The sequence below is a fragment of the Hypomesus transpacificus genome, chromosome 21 (genome assembly GCF_021917145.1).
Source record: "Hypomesus transpacificus isolate Combined female chromosome 21, fHypTra1, whole genome shotgun sequence".
Lineage (NCBI taxonomy): Eukaryota > Metazoa > Chordata > Actinopteri > Osmeriformes > Osmeridae > Hypomesus > Hypomesus transpacificus.
In genome coordinates this window covers 4,287,735-4,314,329 of record NC_061080.1, presented here as the reverse complement: position 1 = coordinate 4,314,329, position 26,595 = coordinate 4,287,735, and the positions used below count along the sequence as shown (strand labels likewise).

The 26,595-nt window shown below is 46.7% G+C and overlaps 1 protein-coding gene across 1 annotated transcript; it reads left to right on the top strand.

Annotated features, from left to right (window-relative positions):
- Positions 1 to 96: 96 nt before the first annotated feature.
- cnnm2b (cyclin and CBS domain divalent metal cation transport mediator 2b) lies at positions 97 to 25,876 on the top strand. The gene is made up of 8 exons (XM_047043442.1): positions 97 to 1,762; positions 15,590 to 15,733; positions 16,301 to 16,438; positions 18,064 to 18,233; positions 19,084 to 19,177; positions 19,741 to 19,803; positions 21,547 to 21,725; positions 22,197 to 25,876. Exons 1-8 carry the CDS (start codon positions 280 to 282, stop codon positions 22,515 to 22,517), a joined length of 2,592 nt encoding a protein of 863 aa, XP_046899398.1. The 5' UTR covers positions 97 to 279; the 3' UTR covers positions 22,518 to 25,876.
- The last annotated feature ends 719 nt before the right edge of the window (positions 25,877 to 26,595 follow it).

Genomic DNA, 26,595 nt, shown 5'->3' with positions numbered 1-26,595 from the left:
TTTTGGAATTTCATTTGTTGGAACGGCCGCGAACACCCCGCCCCTGTCCAGTTTCTGCACTGGATTGGATACAGCCCTAGCCTGTCTAGAGAACATCGGGGGAGGCACGAGTTCGCACATAGCCCTGCGCTCTAAGGAGTAATCAGTTTTGGACGCGTAGTGAAGCCAGGCAGGTCCCGATGCAGAAGTCACGGCAACCCTCGGCGGAGATGAAGGCGGACTCCGATTGGCTCTGATTTTTAAAAGCCCTTTTCATTCAAGAGGTTGCCCATTATCAACATGGCAGAACCGTCAGCCCCAGAACCCACTGCAAAAATGGCGTCACTTAGCCGGGTTCGAGCTCTGACGATGATTTTCTTAACTGTCAGCGCCTGCTTGGTTACCCCGACAAGTGGCAAGGAAGGGTCCGAGGACATGATTATCATCGGGCTCCGATTAGAAGACACGGACGACATTTCCTACATGACTGGTGGCTACCTGCAGGTGAGTGAACGATCTCCAGTGAAATTGAGGGTCTATGGCCAAAACCTTAACAACGAGACCTGGTCCAAAATTGCTTTTACGGAACACGAGCGAACCCGAGTGATTGGGAGCATAGACAGCACGTCTGGGGACAACCAGAGCCAGGAGGAGACATCGGGCTTGCACCCTTGCGGAATCAGGACTTCGGATATAATCATTAGGCCTGGTATCATCCTCAGTCGCAAAACGTCTGGAATAATTGAGATAGACGTCAAACCACTGCGAAAGACGGAGAGGAGTAAAGCGTATTATCTATGCATCGCGGCCTCGACACCTGCGGTGGCTGGGCTGCATGATCCATGGACGGAGAACACCTGGATATATCACGATGGAGATGACACAAAGGTGGTAGTGGTGGAAGAGAAGAAGTTTCTCTTACCTTTCTGGCTCCAAGTTATTTTCATCTCCATGTTACTCTGCCTGTCGGGTATGTTCAGTGGGTTAAACTTGGGGCTGATGGCACTGGACCCAATGGAGCTCCAAATAGTTCAGAATTGTGGCACAGAGAAGGAGAAGAACTACGCCAAAAAGATAGAGCCAGTCCGGAGCCAAGGGAATTACTTGCTTTGCTCCCTTCTCCTAGGCAACGTCTTAGTGAATACAACGCTCACTATCCTGTTGGATGATATTGCGGGTTCCGGATTGATCGCGGTGGTGATGTCCACGATTGGAATAGTAATCTTCGGAGAAATCGTGCCCCAAGCCATTTGCTCTAGGCATGGCCTCGCGGTTGGCGCCAATACAATATTCCTGACCAAGTTCTTTATGCTACTCACCTTCCCAGCGTCCTATCCGGTGAGCAAACTTTTAGATTATTTGTTGGGCCAGGAGATAGGGACTGTGTACAACCGGGAGAAGCTCCTGGAGATGCTCCGGGTCACGGACCCGTACAATGATTTGGTCAAAGAGGAGCTGAACATCATTCAGGGCGCGCTGGAGCTCAGGACTAAAACCGTGGAGGACGTGATGACGCCGCTAAGGGATTGTTTTATGATTCCAGGTGACGCCATCCTCGACTTCAACACTATGTCCGAAATTATGGAGAGTGGCTACACGCGCATACCTGTTTTCGAGGGCGAGAGGTCGAACATCGTGGATCTTTTGTTCGTCAAGGACCTGGCTTTCGTTGACCCTGATGATTGTACCCCGCTGAAAACAATAACTAAGTTTTACAGTCATCCGTTACATTTTGTGTTTAATGACACTAAGTTGGACGCGATGCTGGAGGAATTCAAGAAAGGTGAGGCATATTTCCATTGCTTACAAGTGATGGTTATTCAGTTGCAGGTGATCACTGGCATTCATTCAATGTAGGAAGGTACACCCCTTAATGGACAGTCTGTTTTACCAGAAGGTTTAAATGAATGAATGAAATGAATGAATGAATGAATGAAAGAACAAGTGTCCGTTCAGTTGTGTTCAGCAGATATTCATGGTGCATGTGGGCTACTCTGACACAAATATGTGTTTGTTTGTGTGTGGGGGGGAGAGTAGGTGGGGACAAACATCGTAAAAACTACATTTTCAGGAATTACAGGTACCAAAAGGGGGGTGGGGGGCGGGAGAAGTGTGTATTCTGTCTTTCTCCGCTTCAGTAGTCCACTGCTTCTCTGACTCCACCAACATCAACATGGAGGTGCACCTGTTGCGGCGTTTCCTGTAAAGAGAAGGAGGAGGGCTAGGGGGAACGGGCTGTTATCACTCTCCATCACTTCCATTGCGTGTTCATGTTCACACGGTCTCCTCTCTCTCTCCCCCCTTCTCCCTCTTTCCTCTCAGTCTCGATTACCGCCTCCCTCTCTCCATCTATACTCTCTCACACATACTCAAACACCCAGACACTATTTATATCTCTCTCTCTCTCTTTGTCACCCCCCCATCCCTCCCTCCCTCCTGTATTCTCTCTTTCTTTCTCCCTGTGATTTGTATATGTATTAGGCCATGTGGGAATGGTGCTCCGGCAGGGCTAGTGTTATCAGGTGAGGGCATCTTGTTTGAGAACCTGCTTAAATCCCTCACCCTTGTGCTTGCCTGTAATTGATGGTGACGATAACTCCTTCTGTCCAGCCCTTGGAATGCAGTCGTGTGGATAATGAATAACTGCCCCTAACACCCTCAAGCCCCCTCAGTGTGTGTGTGTGTGCGTGCGTGTGTGTGTGCGTGGGGGGGGGGGGGGTAGGGTTGGGGGGAGGAGGTGTATGCATGCAGATCTGACACAAAGAAACACTTACACACACCTGCATGTACACACACACACATGCACACACACTGATAGATGATGTTGATGATACAAGCATGGCAATTCAGAGCTTGAAAGCGAGTCTTAATTGCGGTCTGTAAATTGGCCAATGCTATTGTTATCAACATCAGCTCTGAGAATATTGTTATACATAAACTTTTATTAAAGTTTTTACTTGGAATAGTCTGTTTTCTCTGTAATTCACACAGTACAGTTCTGAGAAGAAGCTACTTGTCCATGAGTCAGGCAACCATGACAACACATAAAACTCCATTTGATGATTTTGCTTGTAAACTTTTATAACTGTAGCAGTTATAAAAGTTTAAGCCTAAGTCTTTCTAATGAAATTATCTTCTGAAGTTATACAGCCCTTTCCATCTAATAAATCACTGTCATTTTGGCATTGCATATTCATGAGAACATTTGTTTGTTCAGTTTAAGAGGATTACTGGGAAACACAAGAGATATCAACAACCTTCACACACTAAGTCACATTGCTGGGAAATGCTTCAAAACGCTAAACCATGAAACGATATGACGTAATATTGCTTACTTCTTGACATGTTCATATTGAGTCATTTATTCTCCATCCCATTTCCTCAGTAAATCCTCCACCTCTTACATTTTCCAGCAACCATGGTTAAAGTGTGTATAGCAAAACATAGTTCACATTAGTTCGGACACCAAAGGTAGTTGGCCACTTGGGAATGTTCTGGAGATGCTTTGATAAGGTGTTACAGCCCACTGTTAACCCATGGCCGGCACTTTCACCATCCTGTCATCATGGGACATCGTGACCATGACCCCTGACTATCTGTCTCACCCGGCTGCCGGTCTCAACAGTAGTGACTTAGCTGAGTGAGCCTTTGCATGTGAAGGATATCTTTACACGTGATGTAAACAAGAAGGACACTCATTGAACAGTAGAATCAAAAAGGGAAGTCAAAAAGTTAAGTTGGACTTCTTGTCATAAAGTAAATCCCGGTAGGGTAAATAGCAAAAACAAGAGCAGATCAAACAGAAAGATGCCGGAGGATTCTCTGTAAGCGGTCACCAGGGTCCATGAGTTCTTGGGCTTGGCCCTGTTCCAGAGGGGACGATTCTGCTACTGGGGGTTTGGAACCAGTGACCCTCCAGCCACTGATTAGGGAGGCGTGGGGTCAAAGTTCTGCGTCAATCCGGCTGCAGTCACCGCACACACTCAGTTCAAAGTGCTTTGTATTGTTAAGTCATTGTTAATTAATTTGACTGCCGCTTGCAGAGCAGCGTAGGCAAAGTCGTCTGAAGTTCTGGCCGTGAGGGTGGGGAGGGAGGTTCGAAATAAATAATGAAATCCGGCATGGAAAGGAGTTTAATGGAGCACCTGGAAAGCCTGATTTGTTTCGCTTTTGATATTGCCGTTTGTGAGAAAAAATCTTTTGTCCTTGTGCTCTGTTTGGGTTTGGGAAAGATGCTTTCAGTCTCTCTTGGGGCTGAAATAATCGGAAGAGAAGAATATTGAGAAGGAGCAAAAAATAAATATACGTAGTAAGAAAAGTACTGTTGGTGGTGGAGGGGGTGGGGGGGGGTGCTTTCCATATAGTACACATTCTGGTCTAAGCCCTGGGGTCACTGCCACTGTACAGCCTTTCAATCAAGACAGATGAAACATACACAGAAGGTTCTGGGAGACTTCAGAACCCCCTGTTAACTCTCTACGTCTGTGGTAGAAGATTTTGTGTCCTGAAAGAAGGCAAAGTTTAAGCAACAGCTTCCAACAGTCAATGAATGGGTTTGCACGCGCCTTTCAGCAGAAATACAAGAGCTTTAGTCCCACAGAACAACGAACTTCTTTCATTTTTTTTCATGAACTATGTTCAACATTTCTCAAATCAACATTGACCCCCAGTTTGAGCGCCACTTTGTGAAGTCAATATTTTGTGAGAAGCTGTTATCTTGAGGGGGCTGAATTAAACAACAATAACGATGTAGTTGTATATGACCAGGTATGCTTTGCCTAGAGGAAACAGGGTGTTTGTTTAGCACAAGGAAGACTGTGATTTTACCCAGCGGATGTACATGACTAGTGTAGGACACACACACACTTACCTTATTCCTGAACTCAGTGACCTGCTTGTCCATTGGCCCAGTGCCAACTCTCTTATCAGTAATTTACACAGTGAGTTACAGGACTTTATGCCAACACATAATACAAGACATCATTCCCCAAAAGCCACCCCTTGTGACCCATGCCTGTTTTCGCACCTTCTAAACTCACATTTGTATGTACTTATCTGGAATGGCACATAGCATTGCCAATATATCAACTTGGCTCTTTCTCTGTAGTATTGCATCAGTGTTCACTTGCTGGTGCTTGAGAAGGAGGTCTCCAGTGTAGCGAAGCCCACATGAGTCCTGGCACGTCTTGAACTAGTTCCCCCTTCTGCAATATAGGCCAATCTATGCTTAATTCAGACTCAATTGCCTCAACAGGGTCCTTCCTCTGTCCCTTTGTCTTAAAGTGAAACCCGTTCTCCGCTCGTTTTTTTCTTTTCCAGCCACCGTATTACACTGAAACCATTTCCAGCGTTGCAGTAATTCACCACGACGGTTGTCGTCCCCCTACGAGTTCCGATAATTCCTTGACGTAGCTTGTTTGAGCCGTTTGCTTGCTAACGCCGGAATAAGACGTGGGATTAAGTGGCGTCATGTTGGCAAGACCAGGAACGGGACCCAGTGAGGGATACCCCTTTGAACACAGTCTGGTCTCTCCTCCTGGGGTTCTCTGGTTATCTGCACTGATCACTCTCTGATCCCTTTACATACCCGATTACTTTACGTACCTGATTACTTTACATACTTTCTTTACCCGGGGCTAATATCAACCTTGTGTGTATAGATCCAGAGCCTTAAATCTGAAAAAAATTGTGAAAAGTGACTTTTGAACCCTTTTTTTTTTAGAAGGCTGTGACTTTTGGTTGTAGAGTCAGAGTTCCTTCTGATTTTGAAGGTGATCATTTTCAAGTGTCCCAAGGCGAAACTCTGATCACTGCTCCCATGTCCCTAGTGTTAAAAGCCAGGCTTTTCCAATGGCCTACATTCTTCAAATTCTGGTACAACATGGAGAGGGACTTAAAACCTGATTAGTACCACAATCGAGGTGTTTGAATCTAGCCCTGAATACGTTTGGCAAAGCCTGTCTGATCTGGCATTACAACCTATACGTTTCCCCTTCCCATGCCTCATACTGACATTCACTCAAAGGTGGGAGTCATAGACACAACGTCTCCCCAATGTACTTCTGTAGACACTTTGAAAAAGTTCTCGAATATGCCATTATGCAACATGGTATTACAACTGCCAGTCTTATGGTATCACTCATGCAAACAATTGGTAATCGCTGTCAACTACTAAAAATTGGCAATGCTTTGAGGAGGCTTGATCCTCCACATGTGCCCTACTTGGCAGGTCTGTGTTTAGCTAGACGAAGGCTGGAATAATGGCTCCAGTAATGTGTTTGCTGCTTTCCTTGTGTACTCGTGTAACTGAGACAATAATGTTACTGTAGCGCATGATACATTTCAAGGAAAGAGGAGCGACAAGGATGTCTTGATAAAACCTTTGCATTCTCCCCTGGACATTTTCCGACGAATATGAAGGAACTATTAACTAAACAAATGAACAACAATGTTTCTGATCATCCACAACTGAAGGTTTGTACATATTTTGAAGTAGATATTAATTAAACATATTATGTTGACAGTTAGTTGAGCATCTATTGCAAAGCTGGCGTTCGACAGTTGGACTATCCAAATAAAGGATCAATTTCTTTTTTTAGTTTGTAACTTTTATGTAGTGGTAGGAGTCAAAACACTATCTTCCAACCAAGTTTCTCTTGCCGTTCCCTTGTCCAACCCTTAAAAGAGAAGAGCTCTCAATCTGTTTTGTGTAATGCTGTATGAATGGTCTTCTCATTACTGGGTGCCAAGAAACCTTGTACGATGGCCTCCTGAGTCACTTCAGTGGGAGTCTTGAATGAATGAATCTCACACTGTTCGTGTCGAGTGAGGAGGAGAATTTACAGGTCGCACACATCTTCAAGGACAAATTGCAGAGATACTTTGAAGCTGGCCTATGAATGAAGCTTTGGCGGACAACTGAAGGCTGTTATCATAGTGCAGTCAAACTGGTGTCCATTCACAACTTTAAACTGTACTCCGTGAACTCTCTTATGAATGAAGTCTGGTGTAAATGTACACAATGTTGTTGCAGGCTTGAAAGTTCCTGGCAGGAATTTGGATCGTATTTTACAGTGCTAGTGTTTCTAGTGCCAGTCCTACAGTGTCATTGTCCTGCTGATGTCATGAGAAACAGGAGTCCGACGGTTGGTCCATCCTAGGATGCAGATGCTGTGGTTCACATCGTTTTAATAACTCTATCCAAGTTAAGTACTGACGGCTCCTGAATTCCAGTTAAAGTCTGACGAAATTCGAAGAAACTCAAGAATGACCAAGAAGCTGTCTCGTCGAGTGTAAGATGTAAGCAAGCAAGCATCCTCAGGCAAGCTTCACTTTGTTTGCGACTCAGCCAAAATAATGGAGTAAGCGATACTTAATGAGTGAACTCATACTCAATGAGCAAGCGATACTTGGTCACAGTGGGCAGTTTGCTTAACAGCGCTACTTTGTAAACATCAGCAGACATGTGTCTGTCTTTAACCTTGTTCTCTTCACTCACTGTGCCAAACAGAGTGTGTTTAGTCTCCCGTGACTCTGTTTTCACTAATAAACCAGTTCAACTTCGTCTCTTTCTGCCAAGTTTCGGATTGGATAGGACTTTTATTGATTTTTACCGAGACCTTTGAAATTGGAGACTATCTCTGTGTGGGAGTCAAAAGGAAGCACTGTCTCCATAGCCCCTTCTCTATCGAACGGTCGACAATGTCCTTGTTTGATGAGTTTGATCGAATCCAATTACAGGGTCCAGCTTGACTTTCTACGTTGTACTGGGATGACCTACCATGGTTCTTCTGTAACCTAGCTTTTCGTTTTAGTCTTGGAAGATGACGGAGAGAGACCGACTTGTGTTTGTTTTGCTTGCGGTTATGTCTTCGAGATATAATCATTATCGTTTTAGACTATGCCTCTTTAGATGCCTTACGTCATAGTTATGAAATGACGGAAATGGCGATAATTACTATAACTATGATGATGATGACGATAATGATGGTTATCATCATTATCTTTGTCTTGGTGGTGCAATTCAGAAACATAGACATCTGATGCAGACAGGCATAACAAGCATGTTCATTGACCCTGTTATTTAACCTCTGTGGCTGTTCGTTTTGATGTCTTTGAACGAACAACCTCAATCTGCCCAAAATGTTGCTCTTTTCAACGTTCAGTAATGTGTCAAAGAGTAAAACACGACTCTTTCACTCTCTCTCGCTTACTTTCACTGTCGCTCGCTCGCCATCACATGATTTACACTCACTCAGTGACAGTCACTCACTCACTCCCCCTCACACACACAAACACACAAATATATACAGTAGGTCCAGAGTGGCGTTGCACCTGCTTGAGCAGATTCCCAGCAGATTTAAGCGACTCCCAGCCAGTCCCCCAGGCTCCGTCCAGCACACTCAGAAGAAGCGACGAGCCCCTTTGCTCTTGGGATTTCAGCTTCCCCCCACCACCCCGCCCCCACCCTTTCCTCCGCCTCTCTCTCTCTCTCACTCTATATTGTCCTCTTGCCCATTTCCCTGGCTGTTGTAAATTACAAGGGACACAAACCTTCCAGGCCTAATGCCCTGCCGTGGAAGCCATCCAAGCTTCGGTTTTGGGAGAGAGAGAGAGCCAGGGAGGCTGGCTTCATTGATAACACCAGGCACACTGTCTGTCCCTCCATTTAGAGAAGAAGAAGAAAAACACCACCCCCTAAAACAAGGACGGGGACCCAGAAGGGCCAAAAAACACCTCCACCACTGCTTAAAAATCAGCCGAGAGATTTGAACACGCTTTCAGTGTCAGTCAGAGTATTGACCTTAGCTTCTTTAGAAGTCAGATTCTTTAGAAGGCAATATGGCCAACTACTCTATCTCACAACCTAACAATTGGCAGAATGTTTGAGTAGTCTATTTCATGAATATTTATGTCTGAAATTGAGACATATCAGTGTTTTGCAATGTCCATGTTTGCTTTAGCACTATGTGAGATGTTCTGCTTAAGTTATATGCTCCAAAACAGTCACATTCCCCCAGCTTAGTGCATGAGTTTGTTTTATCAGTGCTTAGCTGTTACTCTAGCTTTAGGGATTTCCATCAGGGCTAATTGTTTTTATTGAGGTATTAATTATTCGTTGTAAAGCTGTAAAACACAGAGAGCCAAGAATGCAAATGTTTTCAGGTTTGAAATTGTATTGCTCTTCGTATCGTCGCCAAAGAGTATGGCAGAACTATTTGATGCATTACACCAAAGTGTACAGCCGATTCCTGATATGGTTGTTTACTAGTGTGAGCTTAAAATTGAAATATTTGACTTCCATCATTTTGACCCTGCAGTAGTAATTTGTGTTGTGAGAGTAATGAATGGCCATTCAAGAATCTGGATTCTGACTGAACAGAGCGTCATTGGTGTCTGACAAAGCTTCATCAAAACAGGAAGTTTAAGACAACGATTAATTGAGCTGTGTTGACCATGCAGAACAGGCGGAAATATGAAGGGAATATCAATGAACAAGACCACTTGAAACAAATCCATTGAGAGTGTCGCAAAGCAAGTCAAATCCTGAAGCGCTGTTATACTGTTGCTTAAATTATTTATTGATGGTCATAGTGCTTAGCGATTCACAGATGACTTTAAAAGCAGCCATCACCTGACTATCTGCCCATTCATTTCCATTCTCCTCCCTTCACCAGTTCCTCTTTGTGGTTTCTCAGTCTGTGACTAAGAGCCACAGGAATCTCCTCATTGGGGACTCTTAAACAACAAATGGAGCCAGCCACGGCCACAGCCTCTTTGAATGAACAACAATGTCATTCCAGTGCGTGTGTGTGTGTGGTGGATATTGTGTGTGTGTGTGTGCGTTTATGCATGTGTGCATTACGAGCGTGTGTGTTGGGAGTTGGAACACCGTGGGCCAATAGCAGCAGAGAGATCTTGTGACCAAGGCCTCTTATTGGTGGGAGGTGGGTCAGCTGTCTTAACCTCCCTGGGTTAGCCAGCACTATTAATCCATATCATGCTCAGTGCCAGAGTGTTGTTGGGTAAACAGCGGCCAAAGCAAAGTAAGAGGCCTAGGAGAGTCAGAGGCACCATGGCCAATCGGCCGTTCCCACCATTTCATCCAGATCGAACCATTGGTCCATCCATCAATCCGTCAATCGATAAGTGATTTGTGCAGGGCTCTGTTGTGCAAGCATCTGTCACAATGTGTGTGGGGGGGTTTCCCGTAGTTAGTATTGACGCGGGCGAAATCTGCAAGGGGTATGTGGAGAGGCAGAAAAGCTTGCTGGCTGGACTAAAACCTTGAGGAGACCTCATAAATACCCTTCCACAGGAGATCCCCTTCCCCCCTGCTTGGTGGGTTCAGCCGTCAAGCAGTAGTTCAGCGGTGAATCGGCCTATTTCCCCTAACTGATGAGGTTAGGATATATCTTCTGGGTTGGAGACACAGATTTACTGTATATGAATGAATCAACTGGCTAGATTGTGATACAGAGATAGAGAAGTACAATTGATAGGGTTTAGGTTTGTTGAGGGGCAGTTCTATGGGCGCATGTGAAGCCCTCTGTGACATGCTTGCTGGTAAAAAGGGCTATACAAATAAATTTGATTTGACTTGATTTGATAGGGTCAGTGTGTTTGTTGATTGAGGGTTCCTAATCCCGTCGGTTTTGAGATAGAAGGTGATCAGATCTGTTTAAAGACTTAAACTTGACATGGACCACTTCAAATGTTTTATCGCGGCGTGTTTCCTGTGTCCACTGGAATGATAGTCTGCTGCTGAATCTTGAAGCCCAAATCCAGTGACGTACCTTCTTATGAACGCGCCCTAAGACGTACCCACTTTACTGATTTCTTTTTTGGTCTCATTCCCTTGACAGTGTTTCAAATGTGTCGTGATAACATCTTAAACTGCACAATCCATTACATCTTATTATAGGACACTGGAGTCTAGCAGCCTAAACATGAGCAAAACAAGATGCTAAAAATAGTGGATTTGAAGTGACTACAGAGGAACGTGAGTGTCCATTTCAATGGAAAAACGGGTCAAAATGGCTTTGCTGGAAACTTTTTTTTTCAAGTGACAGATTTAAAATAAGACGTTATCCAATGGGTTCCCATTGCCCTGAGATTACACAATATTTGTCAAAGCTCAAATATTTGGAAACAAGAGAGAAGGGGATGTGTGTGTATGTGGATGTAAGCTGTACATGATGAGTGTCCACGACAGATACTAACCCCCACCCCAACCTCCTCCACCTCCAACCACCCCCCCCCCCCCTCCACCTCCCACCACCCCCTCCAAGTCTTATGTGTGTATTTATAGTAGGACTTAGGTTATGGAAAAATATGACAAAGCAACATTCCATAAATAAGCTGGGAATGGTGGAAAAGACTGTGGGTCTCTGAAGGCCCACAGAAGTTCTCAGGCCTCGAGGCATGGAGACATGGACGGTTGGATGTTCGGTGTGATGGATGGTTGGTGTGAGAAATGGTTGGATGGTTGGTGTGATGGAGGGTTGGATGGTTGGTGTGATGGAGGGTTGGATGGTTGGTATGAGAAATGGTTGGATGTTCGGTGTGATGGATGGTTGGTATGAGAAATGGTTGGATGGTTGGTGTGATGGATGGTTGGATGTTCGGTGTGATGGATGGTTGGTGTGAGAAATGGTTGGATGGTTGGTGTGATGGAGGGTTGGATGGTTGGTGTGAGAAATGGTTGGATGGTTGGTGTGATGGAGGGTTTGGTGTTTGGTATGATGGAGGTTGGGTAGTTGATTGTATGGTTAGCTGCTTAGTCAGTTGAATGGTTGTATGGTTGCCAGGTTGGCTGGTGTATCCCCTGGATGGTAATGCCTGCTGCCTGGTTGGTTGATAATTGTGATGCAAGACTTTAGAGTCCACTGATCAATCTAGCAAGGTGTGCTTTCTCAGTATATTGTGTAATAAACATGTAAAAGCTACGTTGTCACAAATGTACTGGACCATGGAAACTTCTAACCTCTGGATGTCAAGTCTGTATGCAGATTGACATTTGACCTGGAACCTTACAACAGATACTGCATTAATGACAACACAACAACATTCACAGTAACACTGGTTGAAAAGTAATCATTTTATACTATTACATAGCCATCTAGTAAAAACCTAACTGCCATCCAAAATGTCTGCAGAGAGTGTGTGCGTGCGAGTGTGTGTGCCCCCCCCCCCCCCCTCTGTCTCTCTAATCTGACCAATGAGGATTGATACTTCTGGCAGCAACTGACCGTGTGTGTGCGCGTCTGTGTGTGCCTGTGCGACTGGCTATGTGTTACACTCATACATATCTCCAATCTTTTGATGTTTGTCCCAGTAGTGGGCTGCTTGGGTCTCTTAGTCTACTGGCTGCTTGGGTCTCTTACTCTACTGGCTGCTTGGGTCTCTTACTCTAGTGGCTGCTTGGGTCTCTTACTCTACTGGCTGCTTGGGTCTCTTACTCTACTGGCTGCTTGGGTCTCTTACTCTACTGGCTGCTTGGGTCTCTTACTCTAGTGGCTGCTTGGGTCTCTTACTCTACTGGCTGCTTGGGTCTCTTACTCTACTGGCTGCTTGGGTCTCTTACTCTACTGGCTGCTTGGGTCTCTTACTCTACTGGCTGCTTGGGTCTCTTACTCTACTGGCTGCTTGGGTCTCTTACTCTACTGGCTGCTTGGGTCTCTTACTCTACTGGCTGCTTGGGTCTCTTACTCTACTGGCTGCTTGGGTCTCTTACTCTACTGGCTGCTTGGGTCTCTTACTCTACTGGCTGCTTGGGTCTCTTACTCTACTGCTTAAGTGGTCCCCTGTGTCGGGCACTCCCCAGTCGGATCCTGGAAGCATGTCAGCTAGTTCACTAGTCAAACAGCTAGGGAGTCCCAGATGTAGTCTGCTCTGTTGTACAGAGTTCTAGACAGTAGTCCTCACGAAGAACACTGTGTTAGAGGCCCTCGGCCAATCTCTGCTCTCCCTGGGGTCAAGAGGTCAACGCCCCCTCTTCTGCCTGCCTCCCCTCTCTGACACAGAGTGGAACAGTAATTTTAGCAGCCAGGCGGCTATGAATAAAATGCGTGTGTTTGTCTTCGGCGTATTTCTGGAAGACGTTCGACGCGTTCTACTTTCCAAGCATTTTGCTCCTGGAGCAGATTTATTTTTGGTGGGAAAGTGGAAAGTATGCAGTCATCTTGTGGGACAGTGAGACAAAGTGATACTGAGAGCTGAACTACTGTGTGAATGGGGAGGCTTTTGTGTGTGTGTGTGCGTGTGTGTGTGCGAGAGAGAGAGAGAGAGAGAGAGAGAGAGAGAGAGAGAGAGAGAGAGAGAGAGAGAGAGAGAGAGAGAGAGAGAGAGAGAGATAAAAATCCAGCCTACAGTAAACAATTAAGTTATCACATTACCCTGAGAATCACAAAACAGTTTGTACCAGTTGGGTATAGAAAGTGAACCCCTTTCTTAAAAAGGGCACCCAGAAACATTTTGTGCATTGGACAAATATTCAATAAGTTTCATGGCACGTGTTTCAAAGCTTCCTTGTGGGATGCTTACAGTGTGATTTACTTCCTTTCTCCTCTGACATCCATCCACTTTAGTTACACTCCTGGGAGAAAGCCTTGGAGAAACATCAGATCAGAAGTTAAGAGGATTTTTCTCCACATGATTTCCAGAAACGACCGATCATTTATTGTCGTTTTTCATTCGTCCTTGTTAGCGATGTCTTTTCGCTTTCCCTGCTGGCTGCCCTTTCTAATGTTGGAGTCGGGTCTTTTACTGAATGTTCATGGAGTCAGTTGTAGTTTTCAAGTATTCTAAACCAGTGTCACGTTTGAGGTCGGTCCATTGGTTCCTCTGCACTGGGTACGGTCAAACAAACCCAAGTCATTGACTCATTGACAGCATGAGTTGGGCCAATCGATTCTATAGATGTAAATGGGATGGGGATAGCTCTGTGTTAAAGCATTTGACAGCAGATAAAAAGGTTGCAGGTTCTTATGAACAATTGATCACATACATTAAGCTGTTTCTCCAACTGTGTGTGTGTGTGTATGTGTGTGTGTGTGTGTGTGTGAGTACATCTTCACAAGGCGAGAGCTTAGCGTTGTGGGAGGAAAAAGACATTAGGTTGACACACGTTCCTCCGGTACTGGATCCAGAAGGATCCGCCAGAGAAAGCTCATGCTATGCACATCACACAGTGCCCCGCCCTGTTGGCATGGCAATGCTACGTGCTGTGGACGTTCGTCTGCTAGTCTTTCAGCTGTGGCTTAGGCACTTGAGAGTAATTGCTCAAAGACTGTATGTGATTGCTTTAACCCCGTGGGATTCAATTGACTTGTGCTTTCATTCTAGTGTGTAGCCCCCTGGTGATTAGGTAACCTACTAAGGACATCCGGCAATGAGATTGAGCTGCCACACTTTCATTAGGACATTCTGTACCTGAAATGAATTTGCAGCATCCTTTGTTAGGAAGGCTGTTCTTAGATTGGGATAGAAATAGATTTTTCTTTTAATGCCTAAACTTTCTTGTTATTTTTACATCACTTCGTCAACACCAGGCTGTTAATAAAAAAGCACACGCACACACACACACACACACACACAGTCACTCTAACTCACACTCTCTCGGCTCGAACTGTAACACACAGATACACACACACACACTAATACACATGCTCCGATACACACTCTTAATGACTAACACACACACACACACACACACACACACACACACACACACAGGTTTTCTTCAGTGTTTACCCCGTATCCCATCTGCATGTAAACGACTGGGCCCCATCTGATCACAGGGCAGCAGGAGAGCTGATCGGAGGCCAGGGAGAACATCGCCCGCCACCGAATGGAAAGTTCATTTCGCGGCGGCTAATATTAGCCCGGGGCCTCTGGAAAATTCCTTTTAAATGATCACAAGCTGAGAAAAAGGCAAAGAATTTGTTTAGCGTTTTGCTTGACAGTATTCCGCACGGCGGAGAGAAGGAGAGAGAGGGGGAGGGGGGGGGGGGCGGCACACAGGAGGGTCTTGGGAAAGCAGATGTGGTCTCCGCCCTTGTTCTCGGAAAGGGATGCAGACGGTGTCCCGGTCATCCTTCAGAGAGCAGTGCCAGTGTCGCACCCTGTTCTCGGGGTTAGGGCTGTGGTGTGTCTGGGAATCAGGTTCATGCGTTGCCCTTAGGTTCTGAGGATCAGCATGATGTCACGCATCATGACTTGCCTTGTCATGTTGAGAGTCCTTTTTTTTCTTATCCACTGTATAGGATAGTATGACATGTTGTTGAAACCAGACCTGGAAATCTTTCTGTAACTTGAAAGATCAGAATATGTGACACTGATATGATTCTACTGTCATCTGACAGGAATACAGCTGTACTGTATATCACATACATTGACTAAACGCCTGTGTGTGTGTGTGTGTATGTGTGTGTGTGTGTGTGTGTGTGGGTATATGTGTGTGTGTGCGGGGGGGTATATGTGTCTGTGTGCGGGGGGGTATATGTGTGTGTGTGTGTGTGTGTGTGTGGGGGGGGGGGTATATGTGTGTGTGTGTGTGTGGGGGTATATGTGTGTGTGGGGGTATATGTGTGTGTGTGTGCTCCCCCAGGTAAATCCCACCTGGCCATAGTTCAGCGTGTCAACAACGAGGGGGAGGGCGATCCGTTCTACGAGGTTCTGGGCATTGTCACGCTGGAGGACGTCATCGAGGAGATCATCAAGTCGGAGATCCTGGACGAGACAGACTTGTACAGTAGGTGCCCGGACGAGCTGACAGTCTCCCCGCCTTACGCTCCTGTCGGAGGCTTTACAGTAGCATGGTAGCACAACGGATGGCTTCCCCCCGACTGTTTCGTTCATGTCACTTGTTTTGGCTGTTCCACCGTTGACTGTCTCTCACCCAGCTTCTCATACCCCGAGTCACTTTCTACTTCACGGTCACATCGTTCATTAACTGTCATACCGTATATGGTGCTGTGTTGTTGCCATACTTAAACACTTGTTAAACACGAGAGCAACTCAACACAGTGTAAAGAGGGACTGTTGATTTCCAGTTGTTTTTCTGTTTTCTGACAGAAAATATAGTGCCCTGAGTAATGCCAGGAATGTGTTAAGCCAACAATGTTGACCCCCGCTGTTTTCAGCAGTAATTGTTCTTGAGATGGAGCTACTATATCTAAAAAAAAAATACATAGCTTGGGGTAACTAAAGTTTAGCGGTCCTTAAACCACTCCACAATCCTATTGCACGTAGCCTGACTTATTTTTCCTAAAATGTTTTTACCCAGTTCTCACCCATCCACTTCAATTTACCCCCTCAGCTGACAACAAAACCAAGAAGAAAATCACCCATCGTGAGAGGAAGCAGGATTTCTCAGCCTTCAAGCCCACCGACAACGAAATGAAGGTTAAAATATCACCTCAGCTCCTGCTGGCTACCCTGCGTTTCCTAGCAACAGGCAAGTGGGCTGCGTTGCTGCTTGACTTCCCCCAGTGTGCCCTCAGTCCCTCACTGTGGAGCGTGTGTGTGTGTGTTGCGTAGAAATGTGTGTGTGTTTGTGTGGAAAACCGCGTGTGTGTATAGAATGAGTAAGTGTGTTTTCTGTGTTGCTAAGTGAATGTGAGGCCACTAATTTATGTGTGTTTGTGTGCGTCTTTACGGCAAGCGTGTAGGTATTCGTGGGCTCACACGTGTGTGTGTGTGTGTGTGTGTGTGTGCGTGCACTCGGAGAGGAAAGGAGGTGCTAGGCCTCACGGGAGCGCCACATGGGATGTCTGAAAGGCAGTGCGCGCGTCTAAGAAACTTGGCCGACTATTTGCTTTCATGTCATGAACCCGGGGTTACAAGTTGCGATCTTAGCCGCAGCTTTACAAACACCACACTGTTTGTTGACCCAGTGACATCACTCTCAGGAACCCTGTCATCGGTGTTCTCACAGAAACAAGTCTGGTTCCACATACCCCAGCTTGAGTGTAAAATGTGAAAAATCTCACCCTTAGCCTGGGAAATAAAGTTCCATAGACGGACCAGTGGAATCCGGCCACAGTAGCAACAGGGGTGTGTTCAGTGAAGCAAAACGTTGCATAATGTTGCAGACCTGATAGAAAAACGTCACATGCAGACCTGATGCTCCTCTTGACAGAGGAATCTAACCGGGGTCCACACTGACTCTATCCACCCTACTTGGTTTATCTCTCTGAACACAATGGGGTGCATTCAACCAGATAAAACACTTTTAACAGATCAAAATCCATCATGCTGAACTGACTTCTGGCTACCAAGAACACATCTCTATCAGAAGTTCTGTAATGCTACATGCACACACGCACACTCTTGAACAGGCCCCAGATCATTAGCCAGGCGTGCAGTTGGATTAGGGCAGACCTTCGACCTAACTGCTTAGCTGTGCATCGATTCCAAAGACTATTAGGGTGCTCAGGTTGTGGTTGAGCCAGTGGACAAGTGACACATGTCACCGCCACTGGTGTCAGACACCTGATTTGTCCGTTGGGGTTGGCCTCGACCAATGAGACCAAGAGGAATTATAGTAGGAGGAGGGTAAGCGGTGAACTGCTGAATTGGAATGAATGTGTGTATTGAATGAGTGATTGTGCCCTTTTGTGTTATGGCGACACAGTAGCTCATTACATTATAATGTCCCTCCCTGTCTGTATATATAAATATAGAAATTATACCTCCCTCCCTTCCCCCCCTCCCCCCCTCCCCCCTCCCTCCCTCCCTCCCCCCTCCCCCCTCCCCCCCTCCCTCCCTCCCTCCCTCCCTCCCTCCCCTCCCCTCCCCTCCCCTCCCCTCCCCTCCCCTCCCCTCCCCTCCCCTCCCCTCCCCTCCCCTCCCTCCCTCCCTCCCTCCCTCCCCCCCCTCTCTCTCCCTCCCTCCCTCCCTCCCCCCCCCCCCTCCCGCCTCCCCCCTCCCGCCCCCCCCCTCCCTCCCTCCGCTCCCTCCCCTCCGCTCCCTCCCTCCCTCCCCCCCCTCTCTCCCTCCCTCCCTCCCCCCCCCCCCTCCCGCCCCCCTCCCTCCGCTCCCTCCCTCCCCTCCGCTCCCTCCCTCCCTCCCTCCCTCCAGAGGTGGAGTCCTTTGGACCGGTGCAGATGTCGGAGAAGATCCTGCTCAGACTCCTGAGGCACCCCAATGTCATCCAGGAGCTCAAGTACGACGAGAAGAACAAGCGGGCGCCCGAGCACTACCTCTTCCACAGGAACAAGCCTGTGGACTACTTTGTACTCATCCTGCAGGTGGGCGGCGGGACACGACAGGGCAGGGAGGAAAACTAAGTAGTTCCGGTTCCATTTTTAGGGGCGGTAACTGTAACGTTGTTTTATCATTTAGGTTTGATTTATGACACATGACACTGACTTTGAGTGTATGCTAGATGCTTCCTTGCATCCACAAGAACAGTGGTGGAGCAAATCAAGTGCACCTTGTAGGAGGGTGGAGGAGGATATGGGTCTCTGCCAGCCTCAGGATTATGTTCCACTAACTGTTTGTTTATTTCGGATCTCTTTTAGCCCATGACTTGGGCTAATCTTCACAGAGTCCGCACAGTCTGGAACACAATACTGATATTGAGTGGACAAGAACCAGGCAAATACACAGATATCCAAAGTATGAATGAGAAAAAGAAGCAAAGAGGAAAAAGAAGAAAAAAAAATCTGAGACTGTATGTACAGTCGTGGCCATACGTTTTGGCACTGACAAATGTTGTGTTTTGCAAAGTTTTCTGGTTCAGTAATAGAGGATTTTTTTTCACATTTTTCTATATAATACTAGAATACAATAAGGCACATTTCATATTTGAAGAATGATAGAGTGATTTCACCTGGCTAGAACTAGTTCACACTTTCCCCTGTGGTGCTGATGATATGACTTACTGAAAGTATGTCAGCAGTCATTTTATACCAAGGCCCAGTGAGCTTTGCAAACACAAAACCTATGTTGCTCCCAATACTTTTGGCCTCGGCTGTAGTTTGTACGAAATGATGCACTTTGCACCCATTTCTATTTGCCCGTGTGTACATCTTCCCCAAAACGTTTGAAAGTACAAAGTGAAACAAGCTCCTGTTTGATCTCTTGAACGCTCCTCAGGGGAAGGTGGAGGTGGAGGCCGGGAAGGAGGGGATGAAGTTCGAGGCGGGGGCGTTCTCCTCCTATGGGATGATGGCTCTCACCGCGTCGCCAGGTAACCAGACACACGCCTCGTCCAAACATCCTGACATCTTTGGACTCTTCTCCGCGTCGTCGTATCGGACACGCACTTCATTTAAAAACTACAAACAAACTGGCCATCGATTTTGGCATGATAGTGGTATAGCATTTTACAGAGGGGTGTAACTGAGATGTGGAATTGGATGCTAGTTCAGCAGGTCGGCCAAGTCTAAAGTGAGCTTCTGAACCAACGCCCGTTGATGTGGCGGGAAATATCATTTGGCTGAGGGGATCATCCAGTTCTTTCTCAATCTCTTTCTCATCTGGGACTTGTGAGACACCTGCTGGTGAGAGAGTGCCACTGCACTCCTCTCCCCCCCCACCCCCCAAAAAAAGGGGGTTCAACCTTTGAACACTGTCTTCCTTCTTGTAACGTGATTGTCTCTCTTTGTCTACCCTCCTCCCTTTTTTGTCTCGACCCTCAACCCCCTCCTCCCCTCCCCCTGGCCTTCTCCCTCCCTCCCTCCCTCCCTCCCTCCCTCCCTCCCTCCCTCCCTCCGCCCACCCTCCTGCTCTCTCCCTCGTCCTTCTCTCCAGTCCCTCTCTCTTTGTCTCGCACCTTTGTGGTCAGCAGGGCCGAGTCTCTGGCAGGATCTCCAGGTACGATGTTCCCTCCCCTCCTCCGCCTTCCCCTCTTCCTCATCTAACAGCACTCGGCAGCCATCTTTGCCTCGTCCGTTGTCCACTTTTCCACCTAACCCGTAATAACCTCAAACTCATCGCCAGCCGCCATGGGGAACGCCCCCTCGAGGGTGCTGCATCAGTCGTCCACTGCACGCCTTCCTAGAATGAAAACGAGTGTGTGTGTGTGTGTGTCGTGCACAGCCAGCATGCTTCCAGCTTTGTGGGAGATCCACGTCGGTGGGTTTGCATGCGTGGGCCGCGTCCTGCTTGACTGCACTCACATGTGGGTTCCTTCCAAGTTTGCTGTTTGCGCCACTTGGACATTTTGTGGTGTGTGAGCACCCAGCATGACATGATTTGTTTGGTTTGGATCGTATGTGGCGTGTAAGAGAATGTGTGTGCGTGTATGTGTGTGTGTGCCTCCAGGGTTAACTAGAATCCAACGTCAAGTGTGTGAATGCTGTTGCTGAGGCCTTAGAGTGATTGGCTGACCGAGTTTGGCTCCGCCCCCTTAGCCTATTAACCCTCTGACTCCATAAACAAGACCATGACTTAGAGCCCCCTGCTGTGCCACTGCAGCCCACACACACACGGACACACACACACACACACATGGAAGCACTTAACGGGCGAACGCGCACACACGCCCACTTTTCACCCCGCGTGGCACCCACACAGACGCCGACGTCCTCAGGGTTTGTGTAGGTGCCACGCGCACGTGCGCACGCTGCTAGGAACACAAACACACACCTACATACACACTCGCGCACACACACAAACACACCCTTTTGGGAACGCCTGGCGCGTGTGCATTTGCGTGCCGGAGTGTGCGTATGGTACAAACACGCGTTCGGCCGCGCTCTTTCTCCCAACGCGTGCTTTTAGCGCGATGGTACGTTGGCACGGCCGCGTATCGGCATGCGTGTGCTCCACCCGTCCAGAGAGGGTGGAGCGCTAATCTCCCAGGGTGGACACGGACACGGGCTCCTACACAGCCGGCCTCAGGCCCACCGCTGGGCTCCTACACGGCCGGCCTCAGGCCCACCGCTGGGCTCCTACACGGCCGGCCTCAGGCCCACCGCTGGGCTCCTACACGGCCCCACATCCACACATCCAGGCCCCGGGATTACATACATTCCAGCATTAGAGTAGTTAGCATTAGCACGCTGGCCCCCGAAGCCAGGCCCCCTTTTCCACTTTGTTGTCGCCCTCTACACCCCCCCCCCCCCCCCCCCCCCCCCCCCCGGCTTCTTTAAGGAGTGGAAAACATAAGCTGGCTTTAATTAAAACGGAGCGACGTTTTCTGCCTTTGTGTGTGTGTGAAAGAGAGGGAGAGAGGGAGGGAGAAAGAGAGGGAGGGAGGGATAGAGGGAGGGACAGAGAGAGAGAGAGAGAGAGAGAGAGAGAGAGAGAGAGAGAGAGAGAGAGAGAGAGAGAGAGAGAGAGAGAGAGAGAGAGAGAGAGAGAGGTGTGGGGGTGAGGTGACCACCTGCCATCTCAAGGTAGAGCTTCACTATACTTCAGCAAACATCTGTCCATTCTACTGGCACAGTAAACCCTTCCTGCTGTTGAGAATGTCGTCACACAGTCACAGTACCGTGTAGGCCTCTAGTGAGCCGTCTCAAGTACTGTCTCTCGTTCAGACCGAACCACCGCTAGACTCCAGGTGTGTTCCCCGCTGGCTCACTGGCCTCCCTCTGCTCTGTGTACCTGTTCCAGAGAACAAGTCACCCCCTCGTCCGTTTGGGCTGAACCACTCGGACTCGCTGAACAGGAGTGATCGCATAGACGCCATCACGCCCACCCTGGGCAGCAGCAACAACCAGCTGAACGCCTTCCTGCAGATCTACGTCCCAGACTACTCAGTCAGGGCTGTGTCTGACCTGCAGTTCATCAAGGTGAGCTGAACACACACACACACAGACACACACACAGACACACACACACACACAGACACACACACACCCACACAAACACACACACACACACAGACACACACGCCACAGGCAGACATCATACACACATGTACACATGTATGCACACTCTTAAAATATGACGTTGTCATCTTTGGTATAATTCTGTTCCTCAGCAGAGTTGTACCGGGTGTTTTACTGGGCACCCCAGGAACATCCTATGTGTTCCAGGCTTCGGTCAGCAATCTGCCGAATATACGCCCTTCATGACAACCATCATTACCTCAAGTGTCACATGCCGCCGACCCCCCCCCCCCCCCCCCATCTAGCATGATCCGCGCGAACGCTAGGCTAGCTTCATAACACAAAGTCATGTTTCTTACCTGTGTCGTGTCGTCCCCCTCCCAACCCCCCTATGACCCCCCCTCCTCCCCCAAACCAATCCCCCCCCGCCAGGTGACGCGTCAGCAGTACCAGAACGCCCTCGTGGCGTCCCGCATGGACAAGACGCCCCAGTCGACGGACAGCGAGTACACCAAGATCGAGCTGACGCTCACCGAGCTGCGCGACGCCGTAGACCCCGGCCCCCCCTCCGTCGTCGCCGCCGCCGCCGTCGTCGCCCTCCTCCCCCCCCCCGCCGCCACGGCGCCGCCGCCGCCCGTGGGCAACGCGGCGGCCATCACGGAGACGTCCAACCTGCTGAACCAGCAGCAGAACTGCGTGGGCCACAACAAGGCCAACCACAGCCATGGCGTCCACAACGAGGGACCCATCTAGCCCCCCCAAGGGGCGGTGGAGGCTGGGGGAGAGGAGGGAGAATGACCCACCCCCCCACACACACACGCCCACCCGTACCCTCTGCTCTGGGTCTGTATGCTCAACCCCCCCGCCCCTCCAAACTTGATCTCCTAATCTTCCCCCTTGATGGAGGAGAAGTGGGGGATGAGGGGACAGGGAGGACAGGGGGTGGAGGAGGCCCTCACCCACCCACCTGGCCCGGGGGAACCTGCCCCAAGGGGGCTGGCGGGGAAAGGGGCAGTACTTTGTGGGGCGCCTAACCTCCACCCCCCCTCCCCCCCTGCCCCAAACTCTCCTAAGACCCCCCCCCCCTGCCTCCTGTAAGTGTGGATGAGATGTTTGGACAATCACCTCCTGTGACTTTGATAGATGGGACGACTGTCAGTGTGCGTGCCCACCCAACCTGTCCGCTTTCAAGGCCAAAGACTTTGGTCCCCCCCCCTTTCCAGATATACCAGAAACACACACACACAGGCACACACACAATTTTGGAATCCATCTCTTTCCGTCTCTGTCTATACTACCTACGAGTCTCTCTCTCTCTGTCACACACATTCACTCACACACACATACACGATTACACGTTTGCGCGTGTCGACTCACACCCCCACTCGCACACACGCGCTCGGACACCTTCGCACACACGCGCTCGGACACCTTCGCACACACGCGCTCGGACACCTTTCCATCTTCAGGGACTGATTCAATAACGACAGAAAGGACTTCAGGCAAGCACCAGAGCGAGGAGACAAAATGGTTAGTCAAAGACTGTAAGGGATACCGCTTTGATACGCACCATGAAACCCATGAACCAAGAACGTTTTCTTGTATTTATTTATTTTATATTTGTATGTATATGTGAGCTTGGAGATAGATATGACATATAGTGGCATACAAACACGCATGGGCATGTACACAGATGTTTTTGTGTCCTACATATGACATATCAAGGACCTGCTGCATATGTATGTGTAGTTTCACAAACATGTATGTATATGAATAGGTGAGGGTCTTTTGCATAAATGTATATTACAGATCTTGTTATTTTTACTATTACCCTAAATCAGGCTTATGGAACAGTATCTTTTTCACCTTTTTAAAAATCACACTATTGCCTTTAAAAAAATCATGATTAATTATTTTAACAAAGTGCAATGAATCACATTCTATTTAAGAGATGATTATGAATTAAAGAATCACTGTATTTTAAATTGACAGCTGTATTTGTATGTATGTACTGCAAGTATGTTTGTATATTCATTTCGAAGAATTGCTGAGCTGAAAATGTCCACTGGTAAAATGGTCGTTGGTCAGTTTGCAAATAAATAGTCCTTTTTTATGTTTGAAGTATAATGAACATACACCCTTTGACCTCACTTGAATTTTGATGCTGTTTCGTTATAAGACGAATGCATGTCTTATAAGAGCTGGTTGTCTGACAGATTAGATTCATTCTTTGACTAAAAGCATTGAGAACCAGAATATCTCCTTTGTGAATTTAGTCGAAGACTAAAACGTAATCGTTCACGTGAATCGCCCTACGGTTTCTTAACTGTCGTTTTAGGAGGTTAGGGGGTGTATGGGTAGAGCTGACTCGGCAGGCGCGCATGTCCAAATGTGTCCTGTTGTTGCCAGTCTTATGTATAATCAAACTTGATAATTGCACAGTATTAATGACCTCATCTAACACGTATCGTCGACTTTATCAGAATGCAACCGCGGCATCAAACTTTGTCCATGAATGACTCTGTCTGTGGTGAAGAGAGCGCCCCTTTCTAACTGTGCGTGTGTGTGTGCGTGTGGCATGATACGGTCAGATTCTAGCTCATGTTGAGCTGAGTGACATCCATGTAGTATTTGGTACTGAATAAACACTTATTAAGATATTTGCTCTGCATTATAATGGCATGTTGAAGTTCTGCTCTAGAAAACCCCTGATTTAAATCCTGCCCGTTATTTGGTCAACTCGAATTTTCGGAAATGATGCTCATGTGTACAACTGATGTACTGTATGGTTCTACGTTATTGTAAGTAGACATTTTTTCCTTTTAAATCTTAGCCACAAACTGGTTGTCTTTCACTTAAATCTGCAAGGGAATCTTTTTTTGTTTTGTTTTTTGTTTCTCTATTGATTTCCAGACTTATCACTTGCTTTCTTTGGGAAACACTGTATTGAGACCCTGATGGATGTAAATTCAAATGTAAAGTCCTATATTAACTGCAATTAGAGATGTATCACTAAGATAGTAACTTTGAAATTACTTTTTCATGTAGATGAAAAGTGTTTTCTATATTTTATTAATCAAAATCTAAAATAGATTCCTACATTTTTATTTTATTTCCTTGACTATTTCATTTTTTAAATATTATCTTCTAATGTAAATATATATTGATCCAATTCACCCTAGATCTGCAGACATGCACGCTGCAGCGTTTTACCATAAGATCGTTGCACATCTGCCTCAAAGTTGTGATACAGCATGACAACTAACTCTCTTATGCTTAAAATAGAAATTCCAACTTTTGACCACTAGTGGGCGCCATTTCTCTATGTCTAAATCAGTAAAACTGAGCTACTGAATGTAAACAAATTACGTAAACGTACAGGCCTGGCCAGTTTCCCACAAGCCACTCCACAGAGGTGTCCTTTTGATATAAACAGAATTAATACGTGTAACTATATATGTAAGATATGTTATAATACTGACCAGACCAGAAGTTGTTTTCTTTTTGTTGTTGTTTACTTGCAAGTGTTCCAATGCATCAGGTGAACTCTGCTCTGCTGGAACAATCATTCCAGATAGCCGATGAAGCTAGAAGACGGTTTATTTGTACTTCACAACGCCTCACTTTAATAACTACTGTATTTCAGGGAGAGCATTATGCCAGAAAAAAATGCATGTCTGATCACGGTAAGACTTATTTTGACACCTTGGTTTTAAGAGGAGTAATTTGGGTATCAAAATAAGTCCAACAAATGTCAATCTAGAAACTCCTTTACACTGAAAAGGATGGCAGGGTCTGTGTGAATGTCCACTGTCCGTTTATAGGCTTCAGTTAGAAAAACAAGACAACGGAAAGAGATGTCCGTTTTCCATTCTCTTTTGGGAGAATCTTTCCCCTTAAACAAAATAATGCATACCAATAACAACATAGGAGTGAATGACCTTTTCAGACTTGTTCAAATGTGCTCTCCCCTCCATCACTGTTTGTATCGCTCCTCCAAGTCTCCAGATGCTGCTACTGTATATTATATGCTTGTCCATGTCACACACACAACCTGAGGACATCACCACACACTCTCCGGTTGGTCGTTGGTGGTCCAATAAAAAAGTGAATGATTAACAGAAAGACTAATATTTTCGTTTTTTTCCGTTTGTTGTTTTTTTTCTTCAGTTGTCAACATTCTCAGGTGTTACATGTCAATTGAAACTCTTCTTCACTTTCAGAGTTGATCCCATGCCTAGGTTTGTGATAACCATCTTAACATGGGCTAAGGCCAGATTGGAAGACGATGGACCTATTTTTTTTTTTAAAGATACGTGACATGATGTTGAGTTGTTGTAAAAGCACCAAGCTAGCACAAAAAGCTAGAGCAAAAAATGAAGTTCAGAATCAATTCAATGATTTGAAAAGAAAATATTACAGGAAGAATCAGCACAAGATGGAAAAAGGAGCTTTATTGTACATATACATGTAATTATCCAAATGTACTTTTGTATAATCATTCTGGAAACAAAACTATTTTGAGGAACATAAAAGAACATGCACATACAATTGTAACTAAAATAACCGAAAGCATCATTTTTGGCACCCTCTGTTGTTGTGGATACAAAGTGGACATGTCGTAAAAATGAATACAAATCTCTTGTAGTGTTAGCTTTTCTTCCAGATTATAGCTAGCTAACTAGCTCAGACGTACTGAAGCTCTTACAGTAAAAAACAGTTTCTGAAACCGAAAATTTCAACAATGACAGAAAAAAATCAAATAAAAGGTTTGTTTTTTGGAGATATGAAAATGGTCAGACTTATTTACAATGATGCAAACTAATAATAA